At 46.7% G+C, this 19,613-nt stretch overlaps 1 protein-coding gene across 1 annotated transcript in view; it reads left to right on the top strand.

Annotated features, from left to right (window-relative positions):
- TFG (trafficking from ER to golgi regulator) overlaps window positions 1-19,613 on the top strand; it is a 154,901-nt gene that overhangs the window by 113,369 nt on the left and 21,919 nt on the right. The window contains exon 7 of the mRNA XM_085622404.1: window positions 8,471-8,563. Coding sequence (XP_085478530.1) covers window positions 8,471-8,563 — 93 coding nt within the window. The remainder of the gene's footprint in view (window positions 1-8,470; window positions 8,564-19,613) is intronic.

Here is a 19,613-nt window from a genome sequence, read left to right as displayed (position 1 = left end):
TTTTTTAAATGTTCAACCTGCAGGGCGTGCAAATTTGGGGAAAATAAATCCAAATACAGCACTCCCTTTCAAGATAACGAGATCACTATTAAAGGCAACTACAATTGCAGGACAGAATTTGCTGTCTATGTTCTGACATGCACCTGCGGCTTACAATATGTGGGAAGTACTAAGCTGCAGGTGCATGTCAGAATTTTGCAACATCTCAGAGCAATAGTTAATAACGATACAGCGTATCCAGTTGCCAGACATTTCAAGGCATGTCATGATAACTTGAATTGCCTTAAGTATTTTGTTATCTCAGCAGTGCCACCTCTATCAAGGGGAGGTAATAGGGAAAAACTCCTTCGTCAGTTAGAATCACGCATGATTCTTGAACTTGACTGTAAAGCTCCAAACGGATTGAACAATACGGAGGATCTTCATAATTTTCTATGACAATATCTCAATATGTCCAATTCTCCATATATATATATTACTATAAAGTTTTACTTAATAACCAAAATGACAATGCAGGGCATATTACAGGCTGAAGGGATACACACATGCACATAATGAAAATACGTGCATGTCATTACAAACTCTCTCTTCACATTGCTGAATAAACCTCAGGCAGCTATGTATATATATTTTTTATCCACACTTATCTATATTTATCTACACTTTTTTACCACGTAAAGAAAATATTCATAGACGTATGCATTAAGGCTCTAGGCTCCAGCACTTTACATTGTATGTTAGGGACGGCTGTCCCACTACATGCACTGAGCAAAAATAAAGAGAAAAAAAGTAAATGCAACATTGAATACAGCCTTTGCACACTATCATGTATTTGTATTTATATTTTTAAATAAAGCAACAATGGTAGATACAAATGCCCTGTATCAGCAAACACTGTTCAAACATGTGGGATTGACCAAACCAGGATATTCTACATTATGTTAATAGCATTAACGCAGTCATATAAATAGGATATATTGAGATGTAATGGGCCAATATTTATCCATATGAAATATCCTGGCTTCAAATAATACACATTGGTCAAAGTTTGGTATAATAATTTTATCGGATTTTTAGTATATCTGATTTTATTGATTATAAAAACGAATGCATTAAGGCAGAAATAAGTCACCATTAAATTGTGGTTTTTTTAATGTATTTTTTTTATAAATGGAGAGAAATATTTATTTATTCATATTTATTGAAACAAAAATATCCATATGATGAACGTTGCAAATGTGGATTATACCGATTGCTGTGAAAAAGAATATTGACAATATGCATGATTACGATGTTTTCTATGTATCACGTGATGCATCACATGACTGGGGAGGTGGCATCACAAAATATAAAAAGAAAGTGGACTAAGTTTTCCGTATGTGAACAAGAGCACGGAGGTGCTCGAAACGCGTCATAACGGCTTGACAAAATAAAGAACCCACTTTGCCACGCATTTTGGAGTCCGGGTCTCTTATCGCCGCAGTGGAAGTTTGGGAGATCGAGTATGTGTGTGTGTATGTATGTATGTATGTATATATATATATATATAATATATATTCACTGAAAAAACCATAGGTTTCACACATGTTATAGTTAGCGGAAATTTTAATCATAAAAAACCATTGAAATTCCCCCGTTATAGTTAGTGCAGGCAACTATAACTCACGCAACCGCAATCCTCTGCTGATGACATATGTGTCTTTATGAAAAAAAAATATTTGCAATATATGTATAGCTAAAATTTAATGGAAGAAGACATGGGCAAATAAGTGTCTAAATACAGTATTAGCATCAGCAGAGGATTGCGGTTTGCGTGAGTTATAGTTGCCTGCACTAACTATAACGGGGGAATTTCAATGGTTTTTTATGATTAAAATTTCCGCTAACTATAACATGTGTGAAACCTATGGTTTTTTTCAGTGAATTTGCAAGGTTTTTTAAATGCTAATTCCTAACTATAACGTGTGTGAAACCTATGGTTTTTTCAGTGAATTTGTACGGTTTTTTAAATGCTAAGTTACTTTACGCCATTCGTGGCGTGCGCGCCCAGTTAACGCAGTTCGTTCGGTGCGCGTATAACGTGGAATTTCAATGGTTTTTTATCAGTAAAATGTCCGCTAACTATAACTTGTGTGAAACCTATGTTTTTTTCAGTGAATTTGCAAGGTTTTTTAAAAGCTAATTCCTAAATATAACGTGTGTGAAACCTATGGTTTTTTTCAGTGAATTTGTACGTTTTTTTAAATGCTAAGTTACGTTACGCCGTTCGTGGCGTGCGCGCCCACTTTACGCAGTTTGTTCCGTGCACGCACCGTGCGCGCACAGTGAGCACGCGGTGCGCTTCGCGCACCGCACGCCCACTTTACGCAGTTAGTGCCGTTCACGCACGGTGGGCACGCGGTGCGCTAAGCGCGCCGCGTGCCCACGTTACGCTGAATGGGCTATGTACGCACGGTGCGCTTCGCGCACCGTCCGCACACAGAGGCCGTATTAGGCACATCGTTGTTAATGGTTATCTACAGATTGTCTTTTAAAAAATAAATAAACACTTGAAGAAAAAAACCATGCACAAAAGGTTCCCTCCGGGCACCTTTTGCACACGGGGTGAAGAAAGCGTGGATATTGGTTTTTTTTTTCTATTTTTTTTACCGTACGCGTACGGAAAGCGTAATCTGCGATTTTTCGAAAATAAACATTTTTACATTTTTTGCCATTTGGGTTCTTTGGGGACATCATAACGATGACTGGGTGGTTGGGAGCTGTCTATCTAGCCGCTTTTACTGTTTTCGGACTTTGTTTTTCCTCCACTCCCCTCAGAGTGCGAGAGAGAAAATGGCGGCCGACACTTCCTGGTTTCGACCGATTCGAATGTTTACTAAGATCTAACAGCCAATCAGAATCGCGCTCGCGCACGTCACCGTACGCGTACGGTAAGCGCACCGTAAGCTGGCTCAGATATATATATTGATTTAAATGCTATTTTCTCAGGAACTACTGAACAGATTTACACCAGACCTACAAAAGGCACTTCCTTGACCTGAGGACTACCTCTCTGCGAAATTTCAAGTAACTCTGTTCAGCCGTTCGGGCTGTAGCTGTGTCTAAAGGTCCTATGGAAAAATGCATGGGAAAAACGCGTTTTGGGACCCCCCTTTTTTCTCAGCCCCCGCTTGACGAATCCGCCCGAGACTTTCAGGGTAGGAGCGGAGCGTAGCGCCCCACCTATTTTGAAAATTTCGCGAGGATTCGTCGACCGGCGCCAAAGTTATTCCAAATAGAATGTTGCGGATTTCCTATGGAAACGTGGTCCTAACTATAACTATCTACTGGCGACCGCCAGTAGATAATATATATCTATATATATATATCTATATCTTTCTTTTGCACTGGGTATTGCTTTGATTCTTGTGTACCTTTTATTATTCTGATATCACTGCTCACTACTCTTATTCAAGCATGCAAATCTATGAAAGACACCCCAATACTGGAGAAGAACAAAAGTTACTTACCTGTAAACTGTGGTTCTCCAGTATTGGTGTCTTTCATAGATTCAAAGGCGACCCACCCACCTCCCCTCAGAGGCTCCCATCATGTATTTGACTTTTATGTCACACTTGTGCTACGAAAATCTGAGGGCCTGAGCCTCTGGGGAGAGGGTTCTAGAGGGTGCGGACGCCTGAGTGGCTGGATTTTGGACTAAAACATAATGAGAGTAATATGTTATAGATGTGACAAGCTGTCTAGCCAGAAAAACTCTATGGTTTTACTTTATTTTATGCCTATTAGGCTTATGTTATTACTACATTGCTATGTTATGTACCATGGGACTCCCACTTCGACGGGGAATATTCAAGCATCTGAATCTATGAAAGACACCAATACTGGAGAACCACAGTTTACAGGTAAGTAACTTTTGTTCTTTTGCCTTGTCTCCTCCACTTAGCCAGGTCAGGCCTAAAATTATCTTCCATAAAGGTACACCTGGCAGCCATTACGGCATACAGGGGGGGGGTCACCTTCTCAACCTTCTTTCTTTCAATTGCAAGTGGTGAAGGATTTCTTGCAAAGCTTAAAGAAGGTTTACCCTCCTATCCGAACTCCTTACCCTCCCTGGGTGCTAAATCTGGTTCTGTCCAAACTCGTGGCTCCCCCTTTTGAGCCTATTCACAAAGCATCCCTCCAATACCTTACATGGAAGGCCGCTTTTGTGATAGCATTCACTTCAGCCCGCAGGGTGAGCGGGATACACGCGCTCGGTTTTAAGGAACCGTACACTTTTTATTCACCACAACAGTCGTTCTGAGGACCCACCCCTCATTCCTTCCGACGGTGTTGGACTTCCACGTTAACCAAGCCATCTCGCTGCCTACCTTTCTTCGTAATCCCTCTACACCAGCTGAGAGGTTGCTTCATTCTCTAAACCAGAAAAGGGTTTTGAAATTCTACTTGGACAAGTCTAAAGCTATTAGGAAATCTGATCAACTGTTTGTAAATTATTGCTCCATCAGAACCGGTTACCCAACCTCGAAGCGTTCCATCTCCAGATGGATAGTTTCATGTATCAAGCTGTCTTATCAGTTGGCACAGAAACCGCTTGGTTCTATTCCCAAGGCTCATGCCACTAGAGGGAAGGCAGCGACTGTAGCTTTTCTGAACAATGTACTGATTGCTGAGCTCTGCAAAGCAGCTACTTGGAGATCGATACATACATTGACGAGGCACTATTGTCTCGACTCGGATACCAGAGCAGGCACTCAAGTAGGCCAAGCCTCATTGAGATTTGTTTCAATGCTTATTCATCTGATAGCTTGATTCACCTCTCATTTGTCTGCAGGCGGAGGATGGGCTTGCTATTCGATTCAGTGTTTGACTATTAATGAGGATCCCCTGGAAGAGAATGATGAGTTACTTACCTGGAATCCTATTTTTCTTCCAGGGGTATCCTCCTCAGTCATAAGCAACCCACCCACCACCCCAGGCAAATGAGATTTTCTGTAAACCATATCTTTTTACCCTGACCCATGGGTCTCTGCAAAGAACTCACCTAACTGTCACCCCTGAGGCATGATGGGAAGCTGGTGGCCATGGCTGCCTTAAAGGCTCTCTGCCAGTTTTTTTATGTTTACAGTTGCTTTCATTTTCTATGCTAGTTTTTTTTTTTTCAATGCAGCCTATAGGCCAATGACTGCTGTTTTGCGGATGGAGTTTTTTGGATTCTACTCATGAACGAGAGCAAGTGATACTTTTCCTCCTGTTGTCTATGTTCTATATTATATGGTAGCAAAAACGGTTTTGTCAGTACATTGATTAGCCTTTTTGTCTTATTGGAGGCTGCATTGATATGTGGAAAAATGATATTTGTGTATATATAGATATAGAGCTGTGTATATGTGTTCATATATAATTTTTTATAGTTTTCCGGGGTCCACGCGCATGGGCGGGAATATTCAGTGCTTATGACTTTGATGAAGATACCCCTGCAAGAGAACTAGGATTACAGCTAAGTGATTTATCCATTATGCCTGTCATTGGGGAAAATTTGTGGCATGGTGTACCGAAAGGCAAATCCAACCCCTTTCTGCCCCACTTTCTCGGGTTCTCCTTCTCATCCTTTCCATCGCTTAGCAGGGCTCTGGACTGGATTCTAGAAAGGGCTATCTAGCCGCCAACTCAGCTTTTCTTCAGTTGGTTGACCAGTCATCCCTCTTCAAATCCCCTATTGTAAATAGGTTTCTGAAAGGTTTACAACGTTTGTTTCCACCTTCTCCCTTTATTGGACCCTACTGGGACCTCAGTCTCCATCACTTTTCTTATGTGCGCACTCTGAGCTCCTGTACAATTGTCCACTCAGGCTCCTTACCATCAAGACTGCCTTCCTGGTGGCGATAACATCTACCCGGGTCAGTGAGCTTCAGGCCTAGTAATCCAAGTCTCCTTATCTTAACATCTACCCAGACAAACTGGTACTTCATACCATAACTTCCTTTCTTCTGAACGTTGTTACTGCATTTCATGTAGGCCAGTCCATTACTCTGCCTACAAAAAGTAACAAGCATTTACAATGCAATAGGTTTCGCAATGACATTATTTTGAGCTATTGGCATTGTAAATGTCTTCTTTTTTTTTTTGTTTGTTTTTTTTCCCCTTCGTGAAGCATTAATCAAATGGTGTAATGCAAAATGGCAATAGCTCACTTTGTTGTAATTGCGAAATAAATAGCATTGCATTTGTAAGTGTGAGTTTTGTATCGTAAATGGTACTGGCTTTTATTAATGTGATATTTTTTTAATCACATTAATCTAATTTAATAAAAATGTTAATACCTACTAATTTTCGCTTCCAGATTAAATTTGAAAGATTTTGACATTTGCAGATTTAGGCCCATGTAAATTTCGACATTCACTAAAATCGTTGTGTTGAGATCATTTTAACCCCCCCCCCCCCCCCCCCCCCTTCAGACACGTGCGGGGATTCCCTTCGCAGCGCTTTAAAGGAGGTGGAGTGTTTCGTATTTCGCAATAAATGAGGGGTCGCACGCCCCCCGCAGCCGAGGGATGCTCTTTACTCTCATGGTCCGGACACAGGCTGAACTTGAGAAAGGCTCTCTCCTAGTTCTTTCAACGGGCCCAATTAGACTGTCGGAAGCAATCAACAGCCGAGCCCTGTTGGGGAGCTCCTGGCCTCTCGCCTTACTGATTGGGGATTAGGTGGTGGGCGGGGAGCAGAGTGCGTCCATCTGATCGAGTTACAGATGAACTGGTGCCTGGTTTGTAGCGCATGTGCCAGGTGCAGCCGTCTGGCTGTGCGGGGGGGCTAAAGCAAGGAGAGGCTCAATGAGCGGATGTGTGCTCCGAGGGGGTGGCGGGGAACGCTGAAGCGAGGAGACCTCAGTGTGCAGGGTAGTGCCTGCAGCCTTTCTTATCTTTAGGGGGGCCATCTGTTTCTAATTAGCATGGCTGTGCTAAGACCATGCAATTAGAAACAGATGGCCCCCCTCTAAAGATAAGAAAACGCTTTGAGACTGCTGCAAAGCAGATGACCTTGTCCAGATCGGCCAGACTAAAGGGAGGAAGGGCAGTGGCCTAAAAACCTCATTTCCAATGGCAGGCCACCGTTTAGCCTAAATGGTGATGCCAGCCAATGAAAATGAGGGGTGGGGCTTCAAGTCCCCTACTGAGATCTCCTTGCTCACGAGAGGTCTCGCAGAGCGAGCAACACGTTGGGCTGCAACACCACGCGAGACCTAAAAAACACTACGCCTCATCTCCAAAGAGGAGTAGCAACTTCACCATCTGGACCCAAAAAGAGCATTGTCGTTCTACCTTGACGCACAAAAGAGTTCCTGGTGGACGACCAATTCTTTGTGGGGTATGTTGGAGCGCAGAAAGGCCTGGCTGTACAGAAGAGGACAATCTCACGATGGATCACACTCTGTATCAAAATCTGCTACGCATTGGCTAAGACGCAACCTCCTTAGGGTTTGCATGCTCAATCCACCAGAGCTACAGCTGCAACCACTGGGTTAGCACGTGTAGTTCCAGTCCTGGACATCTGCCAGGCTGTGACATGGGCTTCTTGTCACACGTTTACCAAACATTACTGTCTGGGCAGTCCAGTCCGCAGAGATGGGCACATTGCCTGTTCGGACCTGCAGGACTTCTTCGTGTGAAATTGGTCTGCAGACCCACCTCTGGGGAGGTATTTCTTTGGTATCTATTCTAAGGTAAAGAGTCAACAGCTAAAATTCTCTATCGGATAAGCAAATTACTTGCCTTCGGTAACTCCTTATTTGGTAGAGACTCTCTTTAACTGCAGATTCCTTACCGACCCACCCAACCTCCCCGCTCTGAACTAATTTCTAGGGACAATGCTTTCTCCTTTCAGGTCCCTAGCTGTTCTTACCAGTGGTCCATGTAATTTGTGGCTTCGCCCTCCTGGCATGGAAAGTCGCAAAAGTAACTGATGTCAGCACGCTGGGGCGACTCTTATATAGGCACCCCGCCTGTCGCTTCTGGCTTGTATGACTCCGATGACGCCACCTACCAGCTCACTGGGGTGCCGCTCAAGAAAAACTTGCGGATTATGGAATATTCTGGAAACTGAGCACTTTTATGTAGTGGGCTTATACCCTCCTGGCTGTAGTGAATGTGTTGCCCCAGTGATGCATACGGATATCCTTAAAGTGTGCCATGACCACTTTTTGAGTTGGGCAATGTTCTGTAACTTGGTTACATGGAAGAATACAATAGCATTTGACAAGTTATATTTGCTTTTATTTTGTGGTCTGGTCTCTCTCCAGTTGGTGTTTTTGAAATTTCGAAAGGACCAGATTTGTTGGGCTAGTTTGTCACATGATGTGCAATTGACTTCTGTAACAAGTAGAGCAAAATAATACATGTTTGGATACACTTCAGTCTCATTCAGTTTGAAAGAGTTCCTTATTAACGTTTTCTTTAATCTCATTTATTAGGCCAGATGTATCAACAGTACCCGCAGCAAGCTGGCTACCCTCCTCAGCCACCACAGGCCCAGCCTCAGCAACAGTATGGCATGCAGTATGCTGGTAAGAATCGTATATGGTCTCTATGTAACTGAAAAGTTAGGATGTCCTTTTGTAATTTGTTAGATGAAATCTGCTGCAGGTACAACAATACTCTAGACTATTGATTCTTAAACTTTGGCTCCTGTGGAACCCTACGAAATCGTGGCTGGAATCCAAGGACCCCCACTGAGACATAACCGGAAGCCAGGGACTCTGGTCTAAGCAATTTCAATTATTTGAATCTGAAGCAGTAGCCAAAAATTCAGCAACAAGCAATCGAATTTTATGGAAAGGGTGGAGCTTTTCTAAATTCAATTAAGGCCACCAATCATCCATACTATACTCTGATGTATTTGCACTTTTCCCATGAATTTATTGGAGGATTCCAACTTCATTTTTAGCTCCATTTCAAATTCCTTCATACGTATAGTGTTTTCAAATTTTGAGTTTTACTTTATGCTTTATTTATAGATGCTTTAGTAATCTGTTAAAATGTAATTTTCTAAGCGGTTCTCGACTCCTTGAGTAAGCATTGCATACCCCTGCACTCCACACCTTCCAGCATCCTTGAATCTCCTGTTAAGAATTGCTGCTCTAGTCAATTACACGTGCAGAAGTGTTTTTTTTCCTTTAAACTTTAAACCTGCAGAAACCTGGATGTGACCATGCCAAGTTCTGCGTGCTGACACCAGTGAGGGCGGGGGTAATCGGGCTCTCGGTTCATACACTTTGTTGGTGCTGTTCCAACCTTCAAGTTTTTTATTTGTTTTTTATTATTTTTTTTTCTTCTTCTTCTTATTTGAAGACCGTGTGGTAGGGATTTCTCCCTCAAAAAACTAAAAGCTTCTAGCTGTGCCATATCTGCTCAATGCCGATGTCAGTCAGACGCACTCATATTCTGTCTTTGATGTCTTGGATTCAAGCAGGTTTTAAAGTTGTGCGATAAGTGGAGCACCTTCGAGTCACACAGATCTGTTGGGGCCCATTCAACTTTCACTGATGGGGTTCTTTCCCAGCACTTGCTGTCCCCCGCTTCTCCTTAGTCTGGACTCATGTTAGTGCCAGGCCATAACTCCACTCCCATGCAAAGGCCATGTCGGTCCCACTGTTGCTGGCTTCGGAGATGCTTGTTCCAGATCCAACACTGATATTTGATCCAGAGCAGAGTTTTTCTAGTTCATCACCAGGGTTTGCCAGTAGTGCTTGAGGATCCACCAGTAATGCCTTTGTCGCGCTTCTGGTATTTTCAGCATCTTGAGTCTTTATTCTGCTCTGACTCAGAATTACTGCAGATTCATTAAATTATTGACTCATAATTTTTGAAAGTGTCCCTCAAGGTTGAGTTTCATAAAGGGCTTGTTCGAGGCATGTGTGCTTTGCATACTCCTGCCATCTAGTGTTGGGTCCGGATATTTGCAAGTTGTTTTTCTTCGTAGTCTTTCCTTTTCACAAGGTCAGACGATGACTCCTTATGTTGATAATGCGCATGGTCATCGACTCCACTGTTAGATTGTGTTTTTCTGCCATCAGGTTTGGGCGTGTATTGTTGCGCTCCGGTTCGAAACTGTTCTTCAGGTTCCCCTCGAAGCGCAATCCTCTCTACGGTATTGTTTCTGGATGTGTTCCCACTTCTCCGCGTACTGTTTCGACAACTGAATCGACCTTCCATCGGAAAGCTTTGTGTCCTGCCTTCGAGGCCTGTGAGAAGTTGGCCTGGCATATGCTGTCTCCTAGTTATAGGGGACACCTTGCACCAGTCCAATTCGACTCTTACTGATGATAGGTTTAAGACAACCTTTAAAGAAAGCTATCCTAGTGGTAGCTGTGGAGAGCAGCCTTCAGGCTAAGTCTTGAAGGAGTGTTAAGCTTATTGTTTTACCATAAATAACCTCTTGAATGACCAAATGAAAGAGTAGCCCACACAGGTATATATATAAAATATATGTATTTATTCTAGACAGAATCCCACAGTCTCTTTATGAGGCTAGTGGCAAAGTTACAATTCAAACAAGCATTTATAAACACAATAAATAGCACTGGAATCACAGGGCCCCAAGGGGGGACCAAACCATATATTAAAGTGGTATAAGAACCACGACAATTCTACAGACGATGCCTAGGGCATTTAGGATCGCTGGCACCTTAAGAATCCACCCCAGGTTATGAGGAAGGGGACCCATGGGAGGCGCGTGCAGTGGAAATAGCTGCTATCGGGATCTCTATTAAAGCCTATGGAGAATGTCGCGGTTTGATTTAAACAGATTAAAGTCACTTCTAGCAGGAGTACAAAGTTTAAACTTTAGACTTAAGCTTTTGAGGAGCCCACTACCACGAGAGTACCGAGGTACCACTGTTACCTGCCCCAGGGAAGCCAGGTGCATAGGTCGTTTTTGATGTTGGGTCGCGGGCTGATTTTCAATGGGAAAATGTACAAAACTGCTGGTAGCCAAAAGCGTCGATGCTGTGAAGATTGAAGTTGTAGAACTTGCAGAGAAGAACCTGAAAGCAGAGGGGACAGAGTCTGGGTCACGGCACAGTGACCAGGGAGCTCAAAGGAAAGAGCCCTTTAATGTCGGGTGCTTCAAGTGGAAAGAGGTGTAGCTTGGATCTGCAGCCACGGGCTCCGGGAGGCTTCAAGGAAGGCCAGCTTCTGGAGGGCGACTGTCCCACGTCGGATGAGGGTCGCTGCGGTGTTAGTGTCCGGATTGGATCCACTAAGCCTTGGCAGCCACAACCCACGCAAGATGAACAAATCAGCTACTGGTGCAGACCCACGAGGTCTGTGAGGTCTCCTTTGGAGAGACTGCAGAGCAGGCCTGGAGCAACCAGGGGAACTCTTAAATGTCGAGATTGTCCTCTGCTCGGGCCCACAAGTCGAGAGACAAGGTACCGCGGAAGGCAGCAAAATGGAGTGCGTAAAAGGGAGCCCACGGACCACCGGAGGGGGCTAGGGCGCTGATCTTTGGCACAAATGCTGCTGGGTGGTTGGCTCAAAAATGGGCCAAAGCACAACTTCCCCACTGGTCAGGGTCGTGTGCTATGCAAGAGGTGGCCGGTGTCCTGGGGTATTGGGAATCTCGGCACCAACGCGGTCCACAGTGCTCAGACTTGCTGTGCACGCTCACTGGCCTCTGGGATGCTCAGGAAACCCACCTCGAGGTTGCTGGAAGTCGTCGAAGTCCGTAGGAGCAGTGCAGTTCCAACCGGGTCACTTGCAGTGTATCAGGTGCCTGCCAAGCAGGGGGGTAACTCCTTTACCCCAAGGGAGATTTCTTCAGTTAGCTGGCCAGCAGCTCGTCGAAGGTCAAGTCTGTGAAGTCCAAGATTAATCTGAGGCTCTGGGGCCACGTTATTCACCTTTATCCCCAAGATTAGGGGAGTGTCCAGAGTAGTGTCCACCAATGAGTGGTGAGGCGGGAAAGGGTGGCTACACCCTCTCCCCTTTGTGTGTTTCCCGCCTGGGCGAGGGGCAGGATGCCCCTGAACCGGTTCCAAGCGGTGTATGCAGAATGTAGGCGCTGTAGCTGCCTACGTGCAACTCTGAAAGGCGACATCTGGTGCACCCACCCTGTTCCAATCCACATATCCTGTCTGGGGAGATGCTAGCACCTCCCTGCCACAGGAGCCCTATTGTCTAGCTGGCGTGGCTGGGATTTTCCCCAGCAACAGCCAGCCAGAGTTGTGTGGGTGGCGGGTAGTAGCCATTTTGTACTACTTGTGCACTTTTAAATTGGTGTCTAAATTCTGCCGCTTTTCCCATATCGCCCCTCTAGCAGGGGGGAAATCGTGCCCTCATGCCCATGGCTGGACTGGGGGTATGATTCCTACATGTTTGACACCAAACACGATATGGTTCTGTGTAGCCATTCTCAAGTTATCGCGTTGTCGCGATAGACTTATAATGCGGTTAAGAGTATATGGTATGGCTACACTACAAACAACCCAGCAATGGTTTTACGAAGGTTGCAGAGGGGCCCTACTCAGGTAGGGGTCCCCCCTCAGACATACCTCAGCACCCTGCCTTGTAGGGTTACCAAGGCCTGCTATAGGGGTGACCTATGAGAGTATATGTGTTGTAATGGGGTGGGATATAGGGTACCTATATCCCTGTAAGGGGTGCTAGCACCACCGTACCCAGACTACAGTAGTGGTCTGGTGGTATCCGTTTGTATGGCTGTCCCAGGGTGGCACAATAAGTGCTGCAGCCCTGGTAGGCCTACTGAGGGACCCATGCCCTGGGTACCTAGGGTACCATCTACAAGGGACTGTCAGGGTATCCTCAGTATCCAATTGGTTTGTACCTAGGGTACTCGCATCAGTTTTAGGGAGAAAGCAGATAGGCTGGGGGCCTGGATAGCAGGATCCCATCCAGACTAGTCAAAAACCACTCAAATACCAGGCAAAAAGTTGGGGGCAACCATTAGTCAGATTCCACCTTCCTACAAGGCCTAACCGCGCTCTGTCAGCCCGCCATCGATGGATCGGACTCCGTTTAAATTCTGTCCTCGGTGCTACGCGAAGTATCCGTGCACCGACTCAGAGTGTGCAACTTGCACTTGTGTGTGTCCCGAGCACAAGGAAGAAAATTGTGATGCTTGCAGATCGTTCCGATCAAAAAAGACTCTTCGAGATAGTCTAGCTCTACGTCGGAAGATGCAGGGTAAAAGCATTGAAGACACGCCATAATCTTCGCTGAAGACTCCAGCCAAGAAGATATTGAGGCATCAGCAGCAGATGAGGAGGAAGCCTTCTCCAAACTAGACTCCGAGCTCGAGAGAGACCTTGACACTGAAGAACTGCTGCAGGGACAAGGTGACGTGAGTACCGAAGACCCCTTGTCCCCACAAACTGACAAAACACAAAGCTTCGGCACCACCCCTGCCTCCAAGCCAAGGTCAGGTCAGAGATGACGTTTCGGTGCCGGTATCTTCGGTGCAGACGGAGGCTGGCCTTTCGGCACGGAAGGTTGCTTGGATTTTGGCAGAGGATTTAGGCTCAGAGTAGGATTTGTGCTTGGAACCGGAGGGTTTCGGCTCAGAGGAGGTCTTTTGACGACTCGGTACCGAGCCGGAAGGCTTTACTGGTTGTTTTGGAGCCGGGCCCGTTAACACCTGATCAGAAGCAAAAGAGGCTACATATTGACCCAGAAACTGGCCATATTCACATACAACCACCTGAAAACGCAAGCCTCTGGTTAAGGACACTTCTTACAAGATCCCCTTGAAGAAAAAATCTGTAGCTACAAGTCCTTTCCATCGATCATCACCTCTATCTCCAGCACCTCCGTCTCCACCTGAGAATCCTTTGCAGATTACCCCTCAGGATCCCCCATAATCTCACCATGATAACGATGCAGAATATTTTTTTGGGGGGGAATGAATCTCCCAATAGATCCAAGGACAAATTATACAATTGATTTCTCTCTCTCGTCCCCGTCGAACCCCCCCCCCCCCAGCACCCCCACCCCCCTTCTGCCGCCAGGTGATACTGAGCCAGACCTTTACCCAGCCAACCCTTCTCCAGACTATGCATCACACCAAGAACTCCTTGCCAAGGTTTCACATTACCATGGTGTAGAACTGCACAATTACTAGAAGATTTTTTGTTTGAGACTTTAGCATCCACGCATAGGTCATCAGACACTTCCCATGCTTAAAGGCATGATGCAACATGCTGATATTTAAAAAAAAGACTCGGTCAGAGTGGACAAAAATATAAAGCCTCTACTACAGACCCTATATTTATCAAGGGACAGTTGCCATTAGATTCCCTAGTAGTATCTAATGCTCGAAAGTGGGCAAATTCTCATACATCAGGAGATGCTCCTCCACCAAATGGAGTCCAAATTAATTGATGCTACTGGCAAGTGCATAGTTGCAAATCAATGGTGCATTGCAAATTTGCAAGGCCTTTTAGCCAGGTATGACAGGGCACACTGCAACGAAATGAAGCGGTTGCTCCAATATCTCCCAGATGAGCATACATACGGCTAAGGCACAGGACTTACTAAATGAGGGTAAGTGCATTTCTAATTCCACTGTATGATGTGCCATAGATGCTGCAGATAAAGAGGTTAACACCAGCATCCTTGTCAGGAGACACACCTGGTTAAGGAGTTCGGCTTTAAACCCGAGGTCCAACAGTCAATCCTTAACACACCCTTTGATAAGGACCACCTCTTTGGTCCTAATGTAGACCAGGCGTTCTAGAAATTGAAAAAGGACACTGAAGTAGCTAAGTCTATAGGAGCACTGCAGACTAGTTCCAACAGAGGCTCTTTTCGTTGCTCCTTTCACAGAGTAGGGTCAAAAACCCCATCCCCAGATCGAAATACCTCCACGTACAAGGGTAACAACCAGTCCGCTCCCTCCAGAGGTTTTTTCGCGGAGGTTATAGGGGCAACAACTTCAAGGGTAGGGATAAGGGTAACACACCCCGTAACTCCCCTTCCCCAACAAACAGTGACTTGCCCGCGCTCTCCGCGTGCTTCCCTTTAGAGTGACTACAGGGCCCAGAGTTTTTACCAAATGCCTGGCAGTAATCACTGCTCATCTCCGAAGGCGGCAAATTCACGTCTTCCCCCCTATCTGGACTACTGGCTTATCAAAGCCAGCACAGTCTACAGCACACACATCACAATACATCTACTTCATCAACTGGAGTTCACCAACAATGCTCAAAAATCTTACCTGCATCCGTCACAACTGCAATCCTACTTAGGCACCAGTCTAGACAGTCAAAGCTCTAGCCGCTCCCAATGTAGCCACAATACGCAATATTCAGGCTATGCTTCTACAGTTTTAACCCAACCAAGCTTTACCAGCAAGAGTGCTTTACCAGCAAGAGTGTTCATGCAATTTTTTGGGAATGATGGCGTCTTACATCGCAATTGTACCCCATGCAAATCTCCCCTTACACGGCTCCAGCACGGTTACCTGCTCGGACAGCGGCTGGTAACTACATATGCGAAAGGCAGTATATGTGAGTGTTGGACTATTGAAATGACTGAGAGAGTGATTGTGAGAGTGGCTGTATGGATGAGTGTGTGCTTGTTTCTGTGATTGTGTAAGAGAGGAAGTATGTGTTAGTATCTGTATGAATAAGTGAGGTGGTGTGTGTATAATTGTGTAGGTGAGTAAATGGGAGTGTGATTGATTCTTTGCATGGCTGACTGTGTGTGAGTAACTATGGGTGAATGGCGGTGTGTGTGTCTCTGTATAGGTGTATGAGTGCATATGATAGTGCTGTATTGATGAGTGACTGCATGTAAGAGTGACTGTATGAGTGAATGAGTGTGTGTGTGTAGACCTAGGAATCAGTGAGTAGGTATGTAGTAACTGATATTGGTGTCTTTGGTTTTGAAAATGGTAGTCTGTATTTTAGAGTGGGTGCATCAAAGGTTATATTAGGGTGTGAAGAGGTGCATCAGATTATCATGTAGATGACATAACTGATGACATCATTTGAAATGTCATAAGTGATGGTTCGAGGCATGTGGGCTGCTGAATTTATATCTGTGCATAGATCGCCGCCTAGTGTTGGGTCCGGATGTTTGCACGTTGTTGTCCTGGAAGAGTCTTCGAAGTATCCTTGGATAGGTGACTCCTCCCCTGGACTACAGTGCGCATGGGCATCCTCTCCATCCTCAGATTGTTTTTTTCCGCCATTGGGTTCGGATGTGCTATCTTAGCTCAAGTTAGGAAAATATTTTTTCGAGGCCAAAAGGCCTTTAGTTTGCGTCGGTACTGTTTATCGATCGGGTTTCGATACAATTCTGTTAGTTTACTAACTTTCAGCACCAACTTTTTTCGCATTTACCTGTCCATCGACTACTTCGACGATGGAATCGAGGACGCCATTCAAAAGGTGTCCGGTATGCAATGCGAAGTACCCACACATCGACGTCCATCCGGTGTGCAACAAATGCCTTTCGCCGGACCACGACGAATCGACATGCATGGCCTGTGCCCGGTTCCGTTCCAAGAAGACTCTGCGGAATCGACGAGCGGCGAGACTCGAGGCGCAGCACGCGGCACCGGCCCCAACAGACATCTTCGAGGCCGAAGACGTCGAGGAATTAGAAGTCTTGCCCTCCAGTCCCGTTTCCGAACACGAACCCGGATCGGACGAGGTAGACGAGTCACTCTTCCACAGAGGTGAAGACGACACCGAGGTAGGAGACGACGAGGAGGCCTTAGGGGCCGAAGAGAGTAGCTCCAATGATGAACAAGGCCTACCTGTTCAAACCGTTGAAACACCAGTGCCACAGCCTATGGCTCCGGTCGAGGGATCGCCTTCGGGCCTTACCCGAGACCCATCCCGCAGTTCTTCGGCCCCGCCCTCGGGCCCGGCCTCGGACGATCAGCGGCAGCCATTACTACATAAACAGGCTGGTTTCCCTACCACAAAACCGAAACCGAAAGCTGCTCCGGTTCCACCGAAACCGAAACTGGCGCTGGTCGGATCGAGGCCTTCGACGCCAGCGCACCGCGTCGGCACCGACCGCACCAAGAGGGACTTCGGTGCCGAACTTGAAGCGGGCGACGTTGGAGTCGACAAACGGAAAAAAGCCATCGGCACCGACAAACCTGCTCGGCTACCGGCACCAACGACACCAAGGGCCGTACCGCCTGCTGTGTCTCGCATCGCTCCCTCGACGACACCTAAGCCTCAGGTATCGAAGACTTCGGTGATCTCTGCACCTCGACTCGATGAACCGCCGGCGCCGAAAAAATCCACGGCCGCCTCTACCAGCCTGGCCGGTGCCAAGGCTTCGAAGACGCCCCAAGTACGACCTGGTGCGACGCAAGGCAGCAAAACCACAGCTGTCCTCCAGGACACGTCGGGTTCCGGTTCGATCGGAGCTCCAGCAGCCTCTTCGGTGCCGGCCAGCATTACATTCGGCTTGCCTCCGTCGACCATCCCAAAAATGTTCCAACTCAGGACACGGGTCACCCAACCTACGGTCACACCTGCTGAGACGTCTCCGGCACGTATCATCGACGCCGACACTGGCAGGATGATTCTCCACGACCGAAGGATAACTTCGGAGCCGCCGTTGGACCCTTTCAGGATCCCACTAAAAAGGAAGTTGCCTGCAGAATCGGAACCTCTCCTTTATGAACCCTTCCATTCATCCTACCAGGATCCACACCGGTTCTCCCCCACACGCTCCGATACGGATGCATTGGAGGACTACATGGATGACCAAGTCCCCTACCATGTAGACACGGACCCTGATGACCAGCAGGACCCTGATCAAACTTGGGGCGACCCTGCAGACCCCAGTGCACCTCTCGATGCACAGGACCAACAACTCTATGGGGCAAAAACATCTCCTACGGAGGATACTGCGGCGTTCAACGCTCTTATTGAACGTGCTGCAAATAACCATGGGGTACAGCTTCACTCTGATACCATCGAAGATGACTTTCTAATGGACACCTTTGCATCCTCAGAAAGACATGTAAAGACTCTGCCAATGTTGAAGGGGGTCCTCAAACCAGCCAAGGACATTTTCAAAGAACCCACCAGGGCACGAGTGATAAACCCCAGGATTGATAAAAAATACAGATCAGCACCTGGGGATCCTACTTACATCAGAGGACAATTACCACTCGACTCCATCGTCGTAGCGAATGCACGCAAGAGGGCACACTCGCAAACGACAGGTGACGCTCCTCCCCCGGACAAAGAGTCCAAGGTGTTAGAAACATCTGGCAAGCGAGTTGCCGCCCAAGCTGCCAACATATGGCGCATAGCCAACACTCAAGCGCTCCTTGCTCGCTATGATAGAGCGCACTATGACACACTGGAGCAAATATTCCAACATCTCCCTGACCAGTTCAAGGAAGGCGCAGAAATGCTCATCAGAGAAGGACAGCTACTAACGAACGCTTCCATCAAATGCGCACTAGATGCTGCAGACACGGCTGCCAGAGCCATAAACACAAGCGTCATGCTGCGACGGCATGCCTGGCTACGGATCTCAGGATTCAAGCCTGAGGTACAAAACAATATACTGAACCAGCCTGTCAACCCCGACTCTTTATTCGGGCCGGAGGTTGACACCACCCTCAAAGATAAAAAAGGACACGGACACTGCAAAGTCCATGGGCGCCCTACAAACTCAGTCCTTTCGGAGCGGCTCCTTTCGTCGCCCCGGAAACAAGGGAGCAGGTAGAGGACAGGGGTCACAACAAACATATAACAAAGGCAATACACAGACCACCTATGATAAAAACACCCGAGGTGGCTATCGTGGCTCCAGCACAAAGGGCAGAGGACGCGGCTACGGCAACACCAGGTCCTCCCCCAAGAACAAGCAGTGACGCCCTCTCCCTTCCTCCCGACCACATAACACCTGTCGGGGGAAGGCTACAAAGGTTCCTGTCCACGTGGAATTCCATCACCACGGACAGGTGGGTCAAAGATATTGTAAAATTCGGTTACTGTCTGGAGTTAACCTCCACTCCACCCACAATACCACCAAGAAGCCGTCCTATGTCCTCAGAGCACTTAACGCTCTTACAGCAAGAAGTGCAAAGTATGCTTCTAAAAGGCGCTATAGAGGTCGTACCCATCCACGAGCAGGGTGCGGGAGTGTACTCCCTCTACTTCTTAATTCCAAAAAAGGACGGGTCGCTCAGACCTATATTAGACCTGAGACCCCTGAACCAGTACATTCTTTCAGAGCACTTTCACATGCTCACTCTACAGCAAGTCCTTCCGCTTCTCAAGCAGGGAGACTTCCTAGCCACACTGGACCTCAAGGATGCGTACTTTCACATACCCATCCACCCCTCACACAAAAAATACCTCAGGTTCACTGTTCAGGGGCAGCACTATCAGTTCAAAGTCCTTCCCTTCGGCGTGACAACAGCGCCCAGGGTTTTCACGAAGTGCCTAGCTACGGTGGCAGCACATCTACGGAGGCAGCATATACACGTCTACCCCTACCTAGACGACTGGCTCGTTCAAGCGAAGTCAGCCCAGCAATGTGCAAGCCACATGTCCCGCACCATTCACCTTCTTCACAGTCTGGGATTCTCACTAAATTACCCAAAGTCCC

Source organism: Triturus cristatus, chromosome 8 (genome assembly GCF_964204655.1).
Source record: "Triturus cristatus chromosome 8, aTriCri1.1, whole genome shotgun sequence".
NCBI classification, from domain to species: Eukaryota; Metazoa; Chordata; class Amphibia; order Caudata; family Salamandridae; genus Triturus; species Triturus cristatus.
The sequence above is the reverse complement of the archived record's forward strand: the minus strand, read 5'-3'. Positions and strand labels throughout refer to the sequence as shown.